Source organism: Eptatretus burgeri, chromosome 18 (assembly GCF_056783735.1).
Source record: "Eptatretus burgeri isolate ZD-2024b chromosome 18, Ebu_testis_v1, whole genome shotgun sequence".
Lineage (NCBI taxonomy): Eukaryota > Metazoa > Chordata > Myxini > Myxiniformes > Myxinidae > Eptatretus > Eptatretus burgeri.
The window spans coordinates 4063068-4082696 of record NC_140978.1 but is presented as its reverse complement, the minus strand read 5'-3'; the positions used below and the strand labels follow the sequence as shown (position 1 = coordinate 4082696).

Sequence of the window (19629 nt, the reverse complement as noted above, 5' to 3'; positions counted from 1 at the left end):
TATCGCATAGTATTTCAAGTTGTGCATAGGTTATGACAAAACTTGTTGGATGAGTTTGGTAGGTGACAAGAACAAGCCGATTAGATTTGGTTCAGGTCCGGATCCAGATCCGGCCCATCAGTGGGATACAAAACATAAACCGTTCATCTTGATGTAGGTATGCGCTCTACCAAGTGCCATTCTAGTTGTTTTGTAAAGGTGTTGATGAGAGATTATTCAGCATTAAGAGGTAATTCCCTGTGTTGTCGGCTGCAGTCCCCTTCTGGAGCACTTTTCATTTTGCATGAACAAATATCATAGTAAAGCTAAAATGAAAATGCAAACTAATAACAATGAAAGATCCACTTGTTGACTAATCCAAACACATGACAAGGACAAAAGCAAACAAATGACTGAAAGATCCACTTGTGTAATCCAGGCAATAAATTAATGATCTCCTTGTTGACAAATTGAAGCCAATGAAGTCCCTCATGCATAATTGCATATTGATGAGATGCTAACAGGTTACTGATAATAGATGTAAAAACATGCACTGATTGTAGATTGATCCAATTCATTCGAGCATGGGAAATTCACTTTACATGACAGCTTAATCAAAAAAATAAAATTGCCACTATATTTTTGATAAATTTATGACTTATTCGTCAGATATTTTCTCAATCTTGCAAGTGGAAGTGGAACTCGTGCATTATAATAGAAATGGTGGAGAAAAGTGAATGAATCGTCTATATTCTCGAGGCCGCCGGTGAGCACTGCTACCTTCACAGAAATATGATGTGAAGATACTACTTCACATCATATTTCTGAAGGAGGGTGAGGAGGGAGGACAGAATTGGGATTGGGAGGGGAGGGGGGGTGGAGAGCAAAGATGGGACAGAGTTGGGAGTGGGAGGTTGGGGCTTTGGGGGTGTGGGACATGAGGAATTTCGATGGCAGGGAAGGGTTGAGTTGTGGTGGAGAGGGGGTTTGAAGGATTGAAGTGGGGAGGGGATTGACACCTTCGGGTTGGGAGGGGAGGGGAAGTGAGCACTTCCGGTGGGGTGGGGTGGGGTGGGGTAGGGGAGGTTGAGGAGTTGTGTTGGGGGGAGGTTGAGGTTGAGGTTGAAGGATTGGAGTGGGGGAGGGGATTTAGGGTTGGGAGAGGTTGGGTGAGGATTTGGGGTTTGGATGCGGGGATTGAGGACTTGGGGTTTGGGAAGGAGGCAGTTTATGACTTGGGGCTTGTGAGGTTCGCCACCATCTGCTTGAGCACAAAGCATCCAAATTATAGGGACGATGTGCCCAACTGTGTCTGCGGACGTCCTCCTGCAGTTGGGTTACTTTTTATTAGGAGGTTGGTGGCAGGATTTGTACTCCGGCCACCGTAAAATCCTTCATTCCCCAAAACATACGAAAAGCATTAAAAAAAAAATCTGAAAACCCACTCCGTGGGAGTACCTCCTGTGCAGCTGCCCTTCACAGGGCACCTCACCGGATGATGGGATTGGGGAAAAGCCTTCGGGACCCCCAATCATGAGAAAACGGAAAAACACGGGGTAACCTTACCGGGTGAGATTGCGGTAGTGAGTGTCGGGGTGGTGCTGAGGCGTCGTCCACTAGACAGCGGTCTCGTTAGGGTTAACCTGAGGTGGTCCCTTCGGGTGCATGCCTGTAATGTCCTATCACGAAGAGAGGATGATCATCTGTCTTTATTATCATCTGAGCTCAAGCGTTTGGACATCGGTATTGCAGCACTCTCTGAGGTTCGGGGACCGGATTGCAGTGAGATCCTGGTGGATAGTTACACATGCAATTGGTCTGGTCGCTCTGATGGTTACCATACCCAAGGAGTTGCTGTTGCTGTGTCCAACAGGCTGACTCCAATGATAATTGAGGAAACACGGGTCAACGAGCATAGTATGAGACTAAGGATTCGTCATTCCTTGGTGTCATTTCCCTGATCTCTGTATATGCTCCGACTGAGGCGAGTTATCTCACCATGAGGGACGCATTCAATGCACACTCGAGTCTGTGGTTGATTAGTGCTCCAGGCGAGATACTCTTCAAGTCTTGAAGGATTTCATTGCATCGACTGGAACTGATAGGGATGGTTATGACTGATGTGTTGGTCCCCATGAGTCTGGAACTGTGAACCTGAATAGCACTAAGTTCCTTGACTTTGCAGGAAGTCATTGTCTTAGGGTGGCTGGTTCATGGTTTCAGCGCTCACAGGCTCATCGCTGGACTTGGTTTTCCATCGCTGGCGGTGTGGCAAAGGAGATTCACCATGTGCTCGTTGATGATCGCTGGAGGATGATCCAGAACTGCCGGGTTTACCGGAGTGCTCAGTTCCTCAATACTGACCACCGGCTTGTTGTAGCAACTCTGAAGTTGCAGCTTAAATCCAGGAGAATGGTACTATCCCAGCCTTGGCTGGGTGTTGGCAAGCTTGAGGATCAGAGGGTAGCTGAGGAGTTTGCGAACAGGCTGAGTGGAGATTTGGGGGATCTGAGTGCTTTGGGGAATTCTGCAGAGTTGTGGAGTGCCTTCAAGACCACCATCCTTGATGTTGCTGGTAGATGTCCTGAAACTCACCGTGGGTTGAAGAAGAATTTTGTCTCAAGGGACAATGGATACCGTTGACCAGAGTCGCAGGGCCAGTCGGAATGGCACAGCTGAGCTGTTCAGGGAGCTGAGGCGTAAAACTGGATGTGCACGAAGGGTGGAAAACGAGGCCGATGTGCAAGGAATCTGTGAGGAAGTCGAGCATAACCGTCGTCAGGTGATTCTCGTCCTCCATACAGGGGAATTCGCGCATTGCATTCCTCCAAGCCCGTTCCTCGGTGTACTGCACTTTGAGAAGAGGGTGGTTAGCTCTTGACAGAGGAGTCCGGAGTGAAGGCCCACTGGGCTTGTTACTTTGAGCGGCTACACCAGCCTGATCCACCAGGTGTTGAGTTGGATGTCAGGCGTGTTGCTATCCGTATTGTTGACTCTCCAATCAACTGTGGTGCACCTTCCTTTTTGGAAACACAGGCTGCGGTAAACCAGTTGAAATGGCGTAAAGCTCCTGGGATCTGTGGTATCCACGCTGAACTTATCAAGGCTGGTGGAAATGCTGTACTTATGTCGTTGCATGCAGTTCTGTGCTCTGTCTGGAACACAGGCATCAACCCAACTGACTGGAAGATGGGCCTTGTTGTCCCTCTCTGGAAAGGGAAGGGTGATCGCCAAGACTTCAACAACAACCGAAGGGTGACTGCTCTCAGTGCCGGGCAAGGTCTTTGTTCGGATAATTATTGAGAGGGTTCGCCACCATCTGCTTGAGCACCATCGTCCAGAGCAGTCAGGCTTTACACCAAAGAGGTCAACAATTCACCGCATCCTCGCTCTTCGAGGTCCTCACCGAACGCAGGCAAGAGTTTCGGTAGGGGCTGCTTGCAGCTTCTGTTGATCTCTGTAAAGCGTTTGATTTATTGAATCGCGATGGCCTCTGGAGGATTCTTGGTCTTTGTAGGGTGCCACCAAAATTGATGAATCTGATGTCTGAACTATACTCTGGCACTGAGAGTGCTGTGAGATGTGGTGATACCATCTCTGACTTATTTCCAGTTGTTAGTTGAGTTGGTCAACGGTTTGTACTGGCCCCCATACTTTTCAGCACTTGTGTGCACTGGATTCTGGGGAGGATGTCGGAGAGATCAAGCTGCGGTGCATCATTTGGGAATGTCAAGATCTCTGACCTTGATTTCGCAGATGATGCAGTCATCTTTGCGGAGACTCTAGATATCCTTTTGGGGGCCCTCGAGGTGCTGAATGAGGAGTCAGAGCTGCTGGGATTACGGGTTTCCTGGGTCAAAACTAAGATCCAGGTTTTCAATGACATCTTGGATGCTGCTGTCCTGTCTGTTCCTGTTTGTGGTGAGGATGTTTGTGGTGAGGTGAGGATGGCAGTGATATTCATGTCTCTGCTGGCTGTGAGTCAGAGGTCAGCAGACATCTGGGTCGGGCCTGGGGAGTCATGGATTCACTGAAACATGGGGTGTGGCGTTGTGTCGGTACCTGTGCACGACGAAAGTCCAAGTGTTCAGGTCCTTGGTGCTTCCAGTCTTGCTCTACGGATGTGAAACTTGGACTCTGACCAGGGATCTGAGACGGAGACTTAATTTCTTTGTAACGAGGTCTCTTTGGAGAATTCTTGGCTATCACTGGTGGGACCTTGTGTCCAACGAGCGGTTGCTGTGGCAGACTCAAATGAGATTTGATGAGACATGAGACAAGAGGGGTGCGAGGCGTGGTGCTTGAGGGAAACGTAAAATTGACGTTCCGTCTCAGCTTGCTTTAAATTGCTTATAGGGGCTTCCCATTCGCCTAGGTGAACAGATATAGGGTCCCACTAACCACTCATCCTTAAGCCAGGCCAAGCTGCTCAATATGTATTAACAGCCACTTCGGTGGCTCTCTGCAACTCAACATCTTCCTCAAACTCTGCTTGCAGTTCCATCCCACCATCACACCTCATGGTTTTCTGCCTTATGCCTCATTGAGACTTTCTTATTGCCCTTGTTTCGCCATACTTCGTGTGTCTGCTTCGTGCAGCTCCACACTTCCGCTCCTTCTAGCTCGGAAGTTTATCATCCTCTTCCCTGTAATTTTTTTTTCATTATGCAGGTAATTGTGGTGGGGTTAAGGGGGGTCGGAAAATCATGGGGACGATCTGAGATGGTGGTGAACAGCTGTCTTCAAGACCTGGAGGGAAGAATTTGAATGAAGAGGATGTGGAAGTTGGTTCTTCATGTGGGAAAAAAGAGGAACAAATGGGCCGAGGTGAGCAGTGATCCTCGATTTAGGGAGTTTCACCGGAAGGGGGTTGACGGTGGACCATCTGAGCCCTGGAGAAAACTGAGGGAGGGGGGGCGGGGTTAAAGCATAGAAAGAGCAGAGGGTGCAAGACCAGAAAGGAGATGGTGGAAGACAGTGAGGCCACTGACTCGTCTGTGATGGCGAAATGATAGGCCTATAGATTTGGCTTCATCGCCGGAGATTTCAATAATCTTAAAGGGCTTGGTTTCCACGGTGTCAAGCTGAGCAAGATGTGAGGCAGGCACGCCAGCCACAGATAAATCCAGATATGGAGATACCAACCAACGACACACACATGGAGGTGGATACTTTGATATCTGGTGGGTGTCCATTCCATCTCCTGAAACCCACCCACGTGTGGAGATGGCAGCCAACAACAGCAACTTGCACGCACACATGCACCCACGTGTGGAGATAGCAGCCAATAACAGCAACTTGCGTTCACACACTCATGTATGCACGCACACATGGAGGTGGAAACTTTGAGACCATAAGACTTTGAGACCAGATGGTTGCCATGGCAACAGAATTCAGCCAAACACAGCAGTAATCTAATCAAGTTGAGATAATGTCACGAGGAAGAGATATCTGCAATTTGAAAGCTGAAGGTTCAAGGGTTTTTGAAATATCACATCCACAAAAGTACATAGATAGATGATCGGTCGGTCGGTCGGACGGATCTCATTGAAATGTCCCCCATATCCAACCTTGTCGGAGGCGTTTGATGCACCATAGATTAGATATATTGTACAATCCAAAGAGTACAATGACATTTGAACCACAATACATATATACATACGAGGTGTGTTCAAAAAGTATCCAACCTTAATTTTTCATGCATAAACAAATGAAGCTAGGGAGGCGTGGTTTGGTGCACGTATGTATGCGATCCTAATCTGTATGCGTGAATATTTTCCCGCCTGCAGAAGCTGTCAGTCGCCGACAGACCGCCGATGAGTGAGGAAGTGTAAGTGAGCGCCGTCGGATTTTTGTTTTTGACAAAATGACGGATCACTGGTCTCATCGCCAGTGATCACTGTGTTATAGAAGTTCGGATCGCTGTTCACAGTCTCCAGCATGTCCTGTGCGATCTTGCTTCTGCTTGATCGTTAGCAGCTTTTGCGACGAACTTCGCTGAGATTCTCCTGAAGCCCAAATCCTCAGTCACAATGGAATCAATGGATCCAATGCTGACGCCCGCCTCGTCTGCAAGTTCTCTGATCGTGATTCGACGATCCTGCATCAGCAGGGTCCTCACTTGGTCAATGACGATCTCATTTCGGGATGTTGATGGCCTACCAGAACGTGCTTCACTTTCCACTGATGTGCGACCATCTTTGAAGCGGTTGTACCACTCTTTTATATGTGTGGTTCCCATTGCGTCGTTCCCGAAGGCCTGTTGAATCTTGCGGATAGTTTCCACTTGGGAATCGCCAAGCTTTACACAAAATTTGATGCAGTAGCGTTGTTCAAGTTTTTCCGTCATTTTGTCAAAAACGAAAATCCGACGGCGCTCACTTATACTTCCTCACTCATCGGCGGTCTTTCGGCGACTGACAGCTTCTGCAGGCAGGAAAATATTCACGCATACGGATTCGGATCGCCTACATACGTGCACCAAACCACGCCTCCCTAGCTTCATTTGTTTACGCATGAAAAATTAAGGTTGGATACTTTTTGAACACACCTCGTATATGTACTGGACTTGGATGGATATGGATATACAGTATATATATATATATATATATATATATATATATATATATATATATATATATATATATATATATATATATATATATATATATATATATATATATATATATATATATATATATATATATATATATATATATATATATATATATATATATATATATATATATATATATATATATATATATATATATATATATATATACACACACACACACACACATATACATTTACATTGAATGTGCCTATGGAAAGTCTACTCCCCCTTTCAAATTTTTCACCTTTTGTTGCATTATCACCTGCAATTATATTGCAAGAAATCAGACTTTTTCCACCTTTATACATCATAACCCACAATTTCCAAGTGAAAAACAAATTTCAAAAAATTAATGAAAAATGCAAAACTATAATATTGTCGTGGAGGTGGCCGGCCCAGGTTAACCCCCCGATCCAAATTGTGGTGACGGACGGTTAACACCGCCAGTCCCCAGAATGCCGAGCGGTTCCTTATTAATAGGAGGCGGACGGATCCTCCGAGATTATCACACATGCTTGAAGGGCATGGGGCTTGGCAGAGGGGTGGAAGAGCACGAGGAATGAAATGGATCCACAGGTGGTTTATATTCGCACCCCACTCCAAATACAAGATACGGCTTCTTAAAAGGAATACATAAAATGAAAATACACAAATATTTACAAAGGACAATCATTCAAAAGGTAATTATAATGAAATAAATCCTAAAGTCGAGGTGCCTCTTCACACAGACTCAAATACAGACAAAGGGAAAACAAAATAAAAAGAAAACCTTTGCTTTCAACTATTCTTGTCCTGAGCTTGGCCCAGAGCTGGTCCCTGTGGAACTTGCAATCGATGCGCTTCTATTCCCGTGTGCAGATGCACTCAAATGTCGCCTTCACTTCTCTCGTAGCAGGACAAACGTACGTCAGGCACTCCGCGAGCGGCATTCAACATCAAGGCTCAGACGTATAGCTGCTTCATGCATTGATCGTCCTCACTGACCGGCTATGACATACACGAAGCTCGGGGTCTGTTTCTTACGACTCAACCAAGAGCCAAAGGCCAGCATCTTACTTCGTGCGTGCGCTCACCCTGAACTCACGCCTCCTCTCATATGTGCTCTCTCTCTCTCTCTCTCTCTCTCTCTCTCTCTCTCTCTCTCTCTCTCTCTCTCTCTCTCTCTCTCTCTCTCTCTCTCTCTCTCTCTCTCTCTCTCTCTCTCTCTCTCTCTCTCTCTCTCTCTCTCTCTCTCTCTCTCTCTCTCCCCCCCTCCCTCTCTCACCTCTCAAAATGCGCTAGCCTGACCTTCCTCTCGATCACGCCAATATCCTCCGCCTCCGCGGCGTGGCCTGCTCGCATGAAACCTGGGAAGGCGGGGCTTGTTTCTCCGTGATCGCCGTGAGTGTGTACACACACACACACACACACACACACACACACACACACACACACACACACACACACACACACACACACACACACACACACACACACACACGCCGATAGGCGACATGGGTGGTCGCTAGACTAAGGCGAATTTGAAATATGTCGATAAGAGAACACATCAGATGGCATTTTTGCCATTCGTTGTTCCATATAGGAACATGACGAGCAACTGTCTATTCATCATTTGTGTTCATTTCCCTAACCCTACGTTAGGGAATCCCAACGCGAACATAGGGGTGAAAGCATATAGTAATATAATTGTGTACTCGTCAAACAGTTTTTGACGGATCGGGCTGAAATTTTTTGACAAAGATGTTGATTATAGTGCGCATAAAAGCGCGGAAGCCGATTTTAGATTTTCGAAAAGAAAATATGTAAAAATATTTTTCGGATTTTTTCAAAAATATCAAAGTCCCGTTGCTGAGCAACGGTGGCGCCCATAGCAACATTGCTCAAAAGCATACAACTAGATCCTGGTATGAACCTACCAGTCAAGTTTCATCAAAATCGGTTGACTCCTTTGGCCTCCAGAGCTGTCCATTACATACAAACAAACAGACAGACGGAAAACCTGAGACTAAGGGTAGTCTAGCGACCACCCAATATATACACATATATACACACTGTATATACAGGGTGGTGCAGAGCTGACTGGCACATTTAGATATGCGATAATTTTTTTCAAAAGCAAGAGAGGGATGAAATGAAACACACGAGGTTTATGTTCAAAGCTTGCAATTTTTTTAATTTATGGAAGATAACATCAGAAAGGTGGCCTGCCTGAAAAAAACAGAAAAACAAAAATAGCATCAAATCCTCTCTTGTTTTGCATGTAGCCGTACCCCTTAAATTCCACCCCTCGGACAAGAAAACGGTCTGAAATGTGTCAGTCGGCTCTGCACCACCCTTTATATGTATATATCAAAAAATCAAAATAAAGACAAATTACTGCACCGTAGTCCCATGAAGAAAGCTTGACATAACATCACGCGCGCGCGCGCGCGCGCACACACACACACACACACACACACACACACACACACACACACACACACACACACACACACACACACACACACACACACACACACACACGTATAAACACCCCACACATCCACATACATACATACATACATACCCAAAAACATACAAATAATTTTCTTCAACCTTTTACCGAATCCTATGCAATCTTTATGAAAAGTAAAAACAAAAAAAATGATCTCTTAAAATGTTTCAACTTCCTCTTTCACACGTGTGGTTCTCGGTATTGTGACATAATTCACTACTCTTTTTCTTCTTCAAAAGACTTTTCAATTTCAACCTTTCCTTCATCCTTTGTATAAAACATCCCACGGTTACAACGTTTCTTTTCTCCATTCTCTTAATTCTCCTTTATTGCATCCCTCACATATTGTCTTTAATCGCATCTCTGACTTTAAAAAATTTAAAGTCCCAGTTTGCAATGCATGTTCGTGTTCCATCAGTCGTCCTTTTTTTCCAACCTCAGTTCCAATTCCCTCCACCGACTTAAATCTACCTTCTCCTAACCCCTCAACTGTTATCCCCTCTCCTTACCCCTCCCATCTTGCCCCTCATCCTACCTCTGCTCTTAGCACCTCTTCACTGTCTTCTGTTTCAGTATCAGCTCCTGCTCTGTTGTCCCAAAGTGTGTGGTGTCCTAACATCTGAGGGCTTCATTCTAACCTAACAGATATCTTACTCTCTCAATCAGTACACTCTTCAACACCACAAACATGCTTCTTCTTTCCTCTCATCACACCTCCTTCTCTTCCCAACCCCTCAAATCTTGTACCTCCCCCTGCCTGCTCCCTTCTTCACCATACCATGAGCAACTCTCATCCTTCCCCACTCCCCACCTCTCCCATCACCCTCCTGTAACTTGGCTGTGCCTGCTCTTATCATCTCCCCTCCCTCTCAAAGCAACCTTCACACTCTTCCCCCCCCCACAAGCTTCCCTCTCACCTTTCTCAAAAACTCCACTCACCCTTCTCCCTCCAATCTCCCCCCTCACTCCCACTTCTCAAAGTTACTCCCCCTTCTCATCTACAAAGCTGCCTCCTTCCCCTGCCCTCTCACCTCCATCTCATCACTCTACCTTCTCCAATCTTCAACTGCCCTCTGCTCCCTCTCTTAATACTCCACTCCACCTCAACACATCACCACCGAGCCTTTTTCCTCATCATCCAGTCCTCTCCCCTAACTCTTCTGCAATCCCCCACACTCTTTCAACAACTCTCCTTACCTCCCCCCTCCCTCCTCTTCCCTTATCCTACCCTCCCCCTCCCCTCCCCTGCAACCAAAGCCTCTTCCCCTCCCTCTTCCTCAACAATGTGGACCTCAAACATCTGGGGCCTTCATTCAAACCTGACAGATCTCTCCATACAGGTTGCCACTGACAAACCAGACATAAACTACTTAACAGAACTTTCTTCCTTCAAGACGTCTCTGACTCCCTAGTTACCTAGTATATCTCCCTGGTTACTCCCTCCTCCGGTATATCAGACCTGAGCCTCGTCCTGGCGGCGGAGTTGCTCTCTTCATCAAAGACTCTATTCCTCACTCTCCATGCACTATCGTCACTCCTCCACACCCACAGGAATACCTCTGGCTACGGCTTCCCTCCACTTCCACCTCATGTATATATATATATATATATATATATATATATATATATATATATATATATATATATATATATCTTCTTCTTCTTCTTCTTTCGGCTGCTCCCGTAAGGGGTCGCCACAGCGGATCATCCGTATGATCCGCATAGTGATTTGGCACATGTTTTACGCCGGATGCCCTTTCTGACGCAACCCTGGTCGCCTCTTACGACACAGGGATATGGTACACCTATTTTAACCGGGGTATACACCGGCCCAGTATACTGGTACTCATTTTGCCGACCTCGGAAGGATGACAGGCTGAGTCAACCCCGTGGTGTATTAATCCAGTGGCCCAACGGGGTTTGAACTCAGGAACTTTTGGATCCCAAGCCGCTGCCCTAACCACTGCGCCAACACCAGGCTTATATATATATATATATATATATATATATATATATATATATATATATATATATATATATATATATATATATATATATATATATATATATATATATATATATATATATATATATATATATATATATATATATATATATATATATATATATATATATATATATATATATGTTGTTACGTCCACCAAACAGTGATGACTCCATTGACACATCACTCGCCGAAAACATGGACCAACTTCTATCCTCTCATCTCAACTCTCTTTTCCTCATATGTGGTGACTTCAATTGTCATCATGCCAGTTGGCTGGGTTTGGGTACCTCCCTCACGTGCTGGCCTCCAAAGCCACATTTCCAAGCTGGCCTCCAAAGCCGGTCACCAACTGGGCATCCTTCATCGTGCAAAGTCCTTCTTTGGCACACCTGAGCTCCTGACCACATACAAAGCTTTCGTTTGCAACCTGATTGAGTACTGCTCTCCCCTCTGGGCTGATGCTCCTGCCTCACCTTTCTCGGCTTCACACTATGGAAACCAAGTCATTTAGGATCATTGTTATCTCCTGCAATTAGGCTTAGTCTTTGGGTCTCTCCCTCTCTCACCACAGGCAAGTTGGTGGTCTTTCTGTCTTTGACCGTCTCCTCTCCGGTCTCCCCCCCCCGCTCTGTCTGTGATATTCCCCCCCCCCCGATATTTCCACAGTGCACTCGTGGTCTGCCAGCAACCCACTTCTGGTAAAACGGCCACAATCAAAAATCACTGCTCACCTTCACTCTTTCATTCCTCTTTTTTCCCCGCATTTGGAACAAACTCCCCCACTCTCTTAAATCCCACTCTTCCCTCCAGGTCTTCAAAACAGCTGTTCACCACCATCTCTTATCTTCACCCCTCCAAAAGCATGATGTTTTCTACCCTCATTCATCCACCCCAAATCCACCTCCTTCAAATTCCCTGCTTTCCTTCCTGAAAGTCCCTGTGTTGTCCATCTTGTTTACCCTGTGTACCCCACCCTATCCCTCTCCCTTCCACAGATCTCCTAATGTCTCTGTTCCCCACTGTTTTGTCCTCTCTGCCACCCCTCTTATCTCCTGCCCCCCTTGTTGTATGTTTTATGTTAACTCTCATACGAGCCTCAACATTGTATACAAATAACAACAACAAAAAACACACATACATCAACACACAAACATGGATATGTTATGTACTCGTAAGTCCATGAGCCAGACCAGATTTGACTACCAAATTGAGTTACTAAAAGCCACTCTGCTTTTCAGTTACCTTGATGTCTCTAGAGTATGGAATCGTGTGATGGACGCTTCTCATGCCCAGCTAAATGGTATTTTGGCGGCCATCTTTAAAAATGGCCACCACTTTTCAATGACCTTGATATATGTCAGCAAATTGGCCATATCTCCACAATGGCTTAACATAAACACATGATGTCACATTCGTATGATTCAGTATAAAATTCTGCATCTTTTGGTGTGTATTTTGTTCAGTAATGTTAATTACTTTTTATTTATGAACACAAATGTTGTGAAAAAAGTGGCGTTTTGTAACATTTTTTTCCATATTTGTTCACCTAAAATCACCATAAATATCAATGTTTACTTATTTCAAGGTATTTATGCATGACTTGGTTATTTGACATTGATATTAGTGATATAGAGTCGTAATCATAGCACTCTTTCAAATCATATAGCAAGGAATTGAAACATATACACGACAGTCAAATCTCACATGAGTTGTCTTTTTTGTCCAGTATTATCACTGTAACATTGTAATCTCAGTTCAGGGGACCTATATAATTCATTAACAACTATTCAGTAGGGTTTTTCTAATATTTTGACTTACTTTAAATTAAATTAATTGTTTTGATCAATTATTTTTTCATATTATTTTGCATTTTTAATACTTTTCTAAACAGTTTTATAGGGTCAATTTTATTTTCAATATGTTAACCCATGGATTAGGCTGCTTTCATATTTAATTCATAGATAAATGTATTAAAGTAATCAAAATAAAATTATATTTGATCTGGTCCCCTCATCACTGTAACCTTTGAGATCGCCCCTCAGTGAAGCTGTGCTAAAATAGAAATGATGACAGCATGTAACCAACTAACAGAATTTAGGTCACAGAAGTGATGCAGCCAAATGGGGTGTGTGAGATGTTTCAAAATGAGCTAACAACTGAAATGTAAGTATTACACAGTACAACCCCTTTAGTACACTATTGTTGGGAGCCAAAAGTGCCAACCATGAGTTAAGTAAATAAAACCGTGTACTAAATTTGCAGAAATACTTGTATATACAGGCCACATGATTTGTGCTATTTCAAATGATTGTGGTATTTATGATAATACCAGATATAAACAACAAAATATATTTCATTATCTCTGTTAAAACTGCTGTTTCATCCAAATATTGTCATAGTTGTCCTGTTTTTTAAAGATTTTGGATCCAAGCTAAAACCCCTGTAAGGCCCTCTAAAATAACATAACATAGCATTGTTGATAAAACATATCATTGCAGCTTCTGGAACTGATTTATTTTTAATATTTCAGAAACCTGTTGCCACTTACCATATCAGTATGGCAGAAGATGAAGTTGAGCCAAAACGTTTGAAGACAGAGAGCGGTACATGCATTATATGTGGGGGAAAATCTCCACTTTATGATTTATCATCCCCCAGAGATGAAGAATCATGGAAAACCCTGTGCCAAGCTGCTGAGATTCAACATTTTCAGCCAATTATCCATTCTGCTGGAAACAGTGAAATCAACTTTTCTAATATTAAATATCACAGGGATTGCAGATCCAATTTCACCCATAAAAATAAACTTTTAATTGTGAAGAAACAAGAGTACAGAAATGAACAAGACTCTTTAAGGACTAGGCATTCAACAAGGCAAGCATCGAGTACACCGTTTTTACAGCCATTTTTCCCTGCTGTGCAGGAGTTGGGCTTTTTCTTGAGGCAATGTTTTATGGCCGGATTCCCTTCCTGACGCCAACCCTGGTCGCCTCTTATGACACATAGGGATATGGTACACCTATTCTTACCGGGGCATACACCGGGACCAGTACACTGGTACTCATTTCACCGACCTCGGAAGGATGACAGGCTGAGTCAACAACCTGGTGTTAATTCAGCAGCCAATGGGGCTTGAACTCAGGACCCTGGGATCCCAAGCCACCACCCTAACCACTAAGCCAACACCAGGCTTACAAGCATCTAGTACACAATCAAGAATATACGATACGATATGCATCTTTTGCCAAAGCAAGAGCAAATACATTAAAGGAACTAATAGCCAGGAACCATTGAAGCCAGCAGTTGAGCTAAGGGCTGACAAAACCATTCGTGATATTGCAACTGAACTTCAGGATGACAGAATTTTATCTATTACTGCTCAAGATATTGTTGCTGCTGAAGCACATTATCACAAAACATGTTACAGGAATTATACAAGGGGACAAACTGAAAGAATCTCTTCTGAATGCAGTGGTGCAGACAATCCTTACCAAAACAGGAGAGGGCTGCATTCAACAAGGTGTGTGAATATATCCGTACCGATGTCTTCTCAAACCCTCGTATTGTTGCACTGTCTGATCTCACTGCCAAAGTTGTATGCTTCATGGAAAGTAATGGGTTTGAAGTTACAGAGGCAACCAAAAATCACATGCGACGCAATCTTTATGCAGAGTTTGGAGATTCTTTGCATTTCTTCACAGTTGCCCGCAGAGTATATATAAGGCCAGACAACTTGACAGTAGACTCCATTGCAGTTGACTATGTTCAGTTAAAGGAAGAATATGATATTCTTGTGAAGCAGCAAGATCTAAAATCTATGATAACTCAAGTAGCCCAGCTTTTACATGAACAAGTAAAATGTGGAATCAAAGAGCAGCCTTGGCCCCCTGACCCTCAGGAACTTAATATCACATACATATCCTTCCCTGATTGTCTTGTGCAGTTCCTGAATCTCTTACTTAATGGTAAGAATGCAGCATCCTCCCGTAATGAGAGGCTTTCATGGTCCATTGCCCAAGACATTGTCACAGCTGTATCAGCAGGCAAAGTAATCACCTCAAAGTATATTTTGATTCCATGGGTTATAAAGACTCTGACAGGAAATGTGGAACTGATCAAATTCATGAACCAGCTGGGACATGCATCTTCTTACTCCACCTTGGAGGAGATTGAAACTGCACTATGTATTGAAAAGCTAAAGAGTGCAAAAGATGATCATTTCCCTCTTCCTTCCAATATACATTCTTTCATCCCAACTGTACTGTCATTTGACACATAGATAGACAGGAGGAAGTACTGAGTGGAGCTGGAACTTCTCATTGTGTGAATGGCATCATCATTCAGCCAACATCATCATCATGTCATCCACAAAAAGCAGTTATGACAGTAAACAAGAAAGACAAAAGGAGATCCATATCCAAATGAGAGACAGCTTCCTCATTATATCTGTGGAAAACGAGAAGGACCACCATCAGTACCAGTGACTGAACTTCCTGAAAACAATGCAGCATTGACAGCTTCACAAAAGAATCACCTTTGGATGATAGCACGGGAACAAGAAACTGACATTCAGACGATCACTTCATGGACTAGATTTAATATACAAACCAGAAGAGATATTGTAATTTCACAAGACACTGTGGGTTACCTACCAACTATAAATGCCCCAGCTACAGAAATGGAAACTGTTCAAGAAATTATGTATCAGTCACGAAATATCCAAAAGTCGCTTCATCTCCAGAACATAGCAGTAGTAATGGATCAAGCTCTATTTGCTAAAGCAACAGAAGTGGCTTGGAAATATCCAGGTAAATATGGAAGCATTGTTCTGATGCTCGGAAATTTTCATGTGATATGCAACTTTCTGTCCATAATTGGCAAGCTCTTTGGAGATGCTGGGCTACGTGACCTGGCTGTGGAAGCAGGAGTCATTGCTGAAGGATCTAGAAATAAAGTCCTTGAAGGAAAGCAGTACAACCGGGCAGTGCGTTTCCACAAACTCACCTGTGAAGCAATGATGAGGTTAATATGGAGAAGCTTTGTACACTGGCTTGAAGAGTATCATGTTGAAGATCTTGAAAAGTTGAATCATACCATCCAAGCAGTCCACAAGCTTTGTAATGACACATGTGTTGCAACTTATGATGCTGCAGTTAAGGATGAATCATGCAACATAATTTTGCAGATATTCAGTGCTTACTTAAAGGTTCTGAAAACTGACAAAGGCCCATTGGCAGCATTTTGGATGACATATGTGGAGATAATCGAAATTTTGCTTGGGCTTCTTCGTGCCGACAGAGAAGGTGACTGGCAACTACATCTTGCATGCATCAGAAAAATGATTCCATGGTGTTTTGCAATGGACAAAACCAATTATGCAAGGTATCTTCCAGTCTACTATGCCCAGATGTGCCAACTTCAGAAGACAAGCCCAGAGTTGTATGCTCACTTTGTTGGGGGTGGATTTTCAGTTCAGCAAAGCAGCTTCAATCTATTTGGTCGAATAGCAGTGGATCAAACAACTGAAGAGACTGTCAATAAGGACACCCAGACTGCAGGAGGAACATGTGGCTTCAGCCTGAAACCAGGAACTGTTGCCAGGTATTATCTTACAGCTGAACATCGAGCTATGGCATTGAGGCAACTGCGTGAACATGTATCTGCTAGATGTGGAGGACTTAGTCATACAGATTTACAGCATTCACGAATCAAGCGAGATGAGTCTGATGTTACATCAATGGTTGCTCTGTTGGAGAACAGTTGGTCAAATCCTTTTCATCAGCATCCATCAGATCTCATTAACCTGTCCACTGGAGCAGTGGCCACTCCTGAAATATCTAATGACATTTTCAAGGCACAGGAGAAAGTAGAAGAAGCCTACCAGAATTTCAGGGTGCAGAGACTCGAGAAGGGTAAAGGGTTCTATGACACACTGAAAAAACTTAGGCTGAAAACGTTTTCTTCAGTGAATAAGAAGCCAGTGAAAGGATCAACTAAAGAAGTAATCTTGAGAGCTGATAGGAGATTGTTTGGCAACATGATCCTCATTGCCCAGTACAGAAAACTAGATACGTGCAAAGTTTTGTGTCACCCTCTTGGTTCTCTGCCATGGGCACTTGCAAATTGTGATGGTACAGTGAAGAAAACCAATAAAGCTGTCATCGCAAAGCATCTGGAGACAAAAGTTTCAGCCACTGAAGAACTTCCTCAACCAAATGCTACACTGATTGATGCAATGGGCTCATTCAGAAGATGCATGGAGAGAATCACACTTTTGCTGAGCAGTCTGATCGTGTTTTAGCACAGATACTCCATACCAGTAGTAGAATTGATGTAGTATTTGATGTGTCCAGAGACCACTCAATCAAATCTGCTGAACGTGTCAACCGCGGTTCACAGGAAGGAATAACCTTTAGTCAGATGCGACCAGGACATAAAATAAAAAACTGGAGAAGGTTATTGGCCTGTGCTGAGTGTAAGAACCACCTGATACAGTTTCTAGTGGACAGCTGGAAAGATCCCAAGCGAAGACAACAACGTAGCAACAAAACAATGTTTGTCACATGTGGTGAAAGATGTATCAAGTTCACCCAAGAGAGCCACGAGGAGATAGAAGCTCTTAAATCAGATCAAGAGGCAGGCAGACACTCAGCTCTTATTACATGCCAAGCATGCTTCAGTGAGTTATCCTGCATTACTCATAATAGCAGATGACACAGATGTGTTCATCATTGCTCTTGGTCTGTGCAGGCAAATCAACAGTGAAATGTTTATAAGGCGTGGAAACAAAACTCGTCTTAGACTTGTCAATGTCTCACGATTCGCCGCTGCACTTGGAGTTGAAGTGTGCACTGCACTGTTGGGACGTCACCCTTGGACTGGCTGTGACACAGTGAGTTCACTGGCAGGACAGGGAAAGTTGAAAGGACTGAAACTCATCACCCAAAATGAGAAGTACAGGGATGCATTTACTTCACTAGGAAGCCAATGGGATTTGTCTTCAGAAGTGTTTAATATTCAGAACTCTTGATTCAAGAGTTCACTTGCAAGCTGTACAACAGAAATTTCAAAGTGCATGAGGTAAATGAACTGAGGTATGACATTTTCCGATGCCACAGAGGGGAAATTGACTCTGCCCAGCTGCCACCATGTGAAAATACCCTTCTGCAACACACACGTCCGGCAAACTACCAGCCTGCAATATGGAGGAGGAGCTTAGACAATTCCCCTGCCATTCCAGATCCTACAGAGGGTCATGGTTGGGCCAAATGTCAGGACGGATCTCTCATGATCAACTGGATGACCACTTCACCAGCACCTGAAATGGTCATAGACCTAATTTCATGCAGATGCACTCGAGCATGCCGACCATCAGAATGCACATGCATGTTGAATGGAATCAAGTGTACAGCAGCATGTAAGCTTATGGAATGTGCCAACATGGTTGATGAAGACAGTGATGACCACTACCAGGATGCAGCAGATATGTGTGACAGTGAAGACAATGATTAATAGCAATCTCATATACATGTACTTTCTATTCTGGCAATATGCTGTTTAGCATTCCTATAATAAACTAATTTCATGCAAGAAAATAACTGATAAAAATCAATTAGAATTATTCTTTACGACTACGTAAAGTGGCCCCAAACTCTTCCTTTTTTTTCTTTTTTTGTGTGTAAAATATACGTTGGCCGACTTACGACCGATCGGTCGGAACCAATTGTGGTCGTAAGTCGACGACTACCTGTACACACCAAAATATGCAGAATTTTATACTGAATCATATGAATGTGACATCATGTGTTTATGTTAAGCCATTGTGGAGATATGGCCAATTTACTGACGTATATCAAGGTCATTGAAAAGTGCTGGCCATTTTTAAAGATGGCTGCCGAAATACCATTTAGCTGGGCATGAGAAGCGTCCATCACACAATTCCATACTCTGCAGACATCAAGGTAACTGAAAACATAGTGGCTTTTAGTCCCTCAATTTGGTAGTCAATACTTCATTTTTGATGTCTGGCTCATGGACTATAAGTACTTACAAAAGCTATTTTATTTGAAGTTTTAACTTTAACTTATATGCAATTGAGTGATTTCCCAACTTCTCGGATCATCAGCTGGGCACTGTTTTTCATCAAGGTTTTGATCCTTTCAACCCAGAACTTCTCCAAACGGCGGATCCACAACCCTGGTCGCAGGTCAACATCATTGGATTACTCAACATCAATGAACCCACATCTTCAAAGTTGTGTCCAGACAGTCAGTTAACACAGAAATGCAATTGTTGAAGATCTTGATCCGGATACGAGATTTTTTTTAACTTTTAAAGTGAATCTTCACCATTGAGAGATCGGGCCAAAAACCATATATAGCATGATATCTGAAAAAGTTATGGATGGATTCAGATGAAACATGGTGGACAGATTGGCTGTGTGTCAAGGACAAATTAATTGATTCGATGTTGGTGAAGATCCGGATCTGAGGATTTTTTTAGTATCTTTTAAGTGATTCTTCACCATTGAGA

General features: G+C 43.6%; 2 protein-coding genes across 4 annotated transcripts in view; both read left to right on the top strand.

Annotated features, from left to right (window-relative positions):
- Nucleotides 1-19629, top strand: part of LOC147008492 (myelin-associated neurite-outgrowth inhibitor-like) — a 66354-nt gene that overhangs the window by 27517 nt on the left and 19208 nt on the right. The window lies entirely within an intron of this gene.
- LOC147008493 (uncharacterized) lies at nucleotides 11247-18386 on the top strand. Its single transcript, XM_085863639.1, is given in 4 exon segments — nucleotides 11247-14582; nucleotides 14585-15368; nucleotides 15371-15513; nucleotides 15515-18386. Coding segments are annotated over 4 exon segments (3171 nt in total). The 5' UTR covers nucleotides 11247-14222; the 3' UTR covers nucleotides 17399-18386.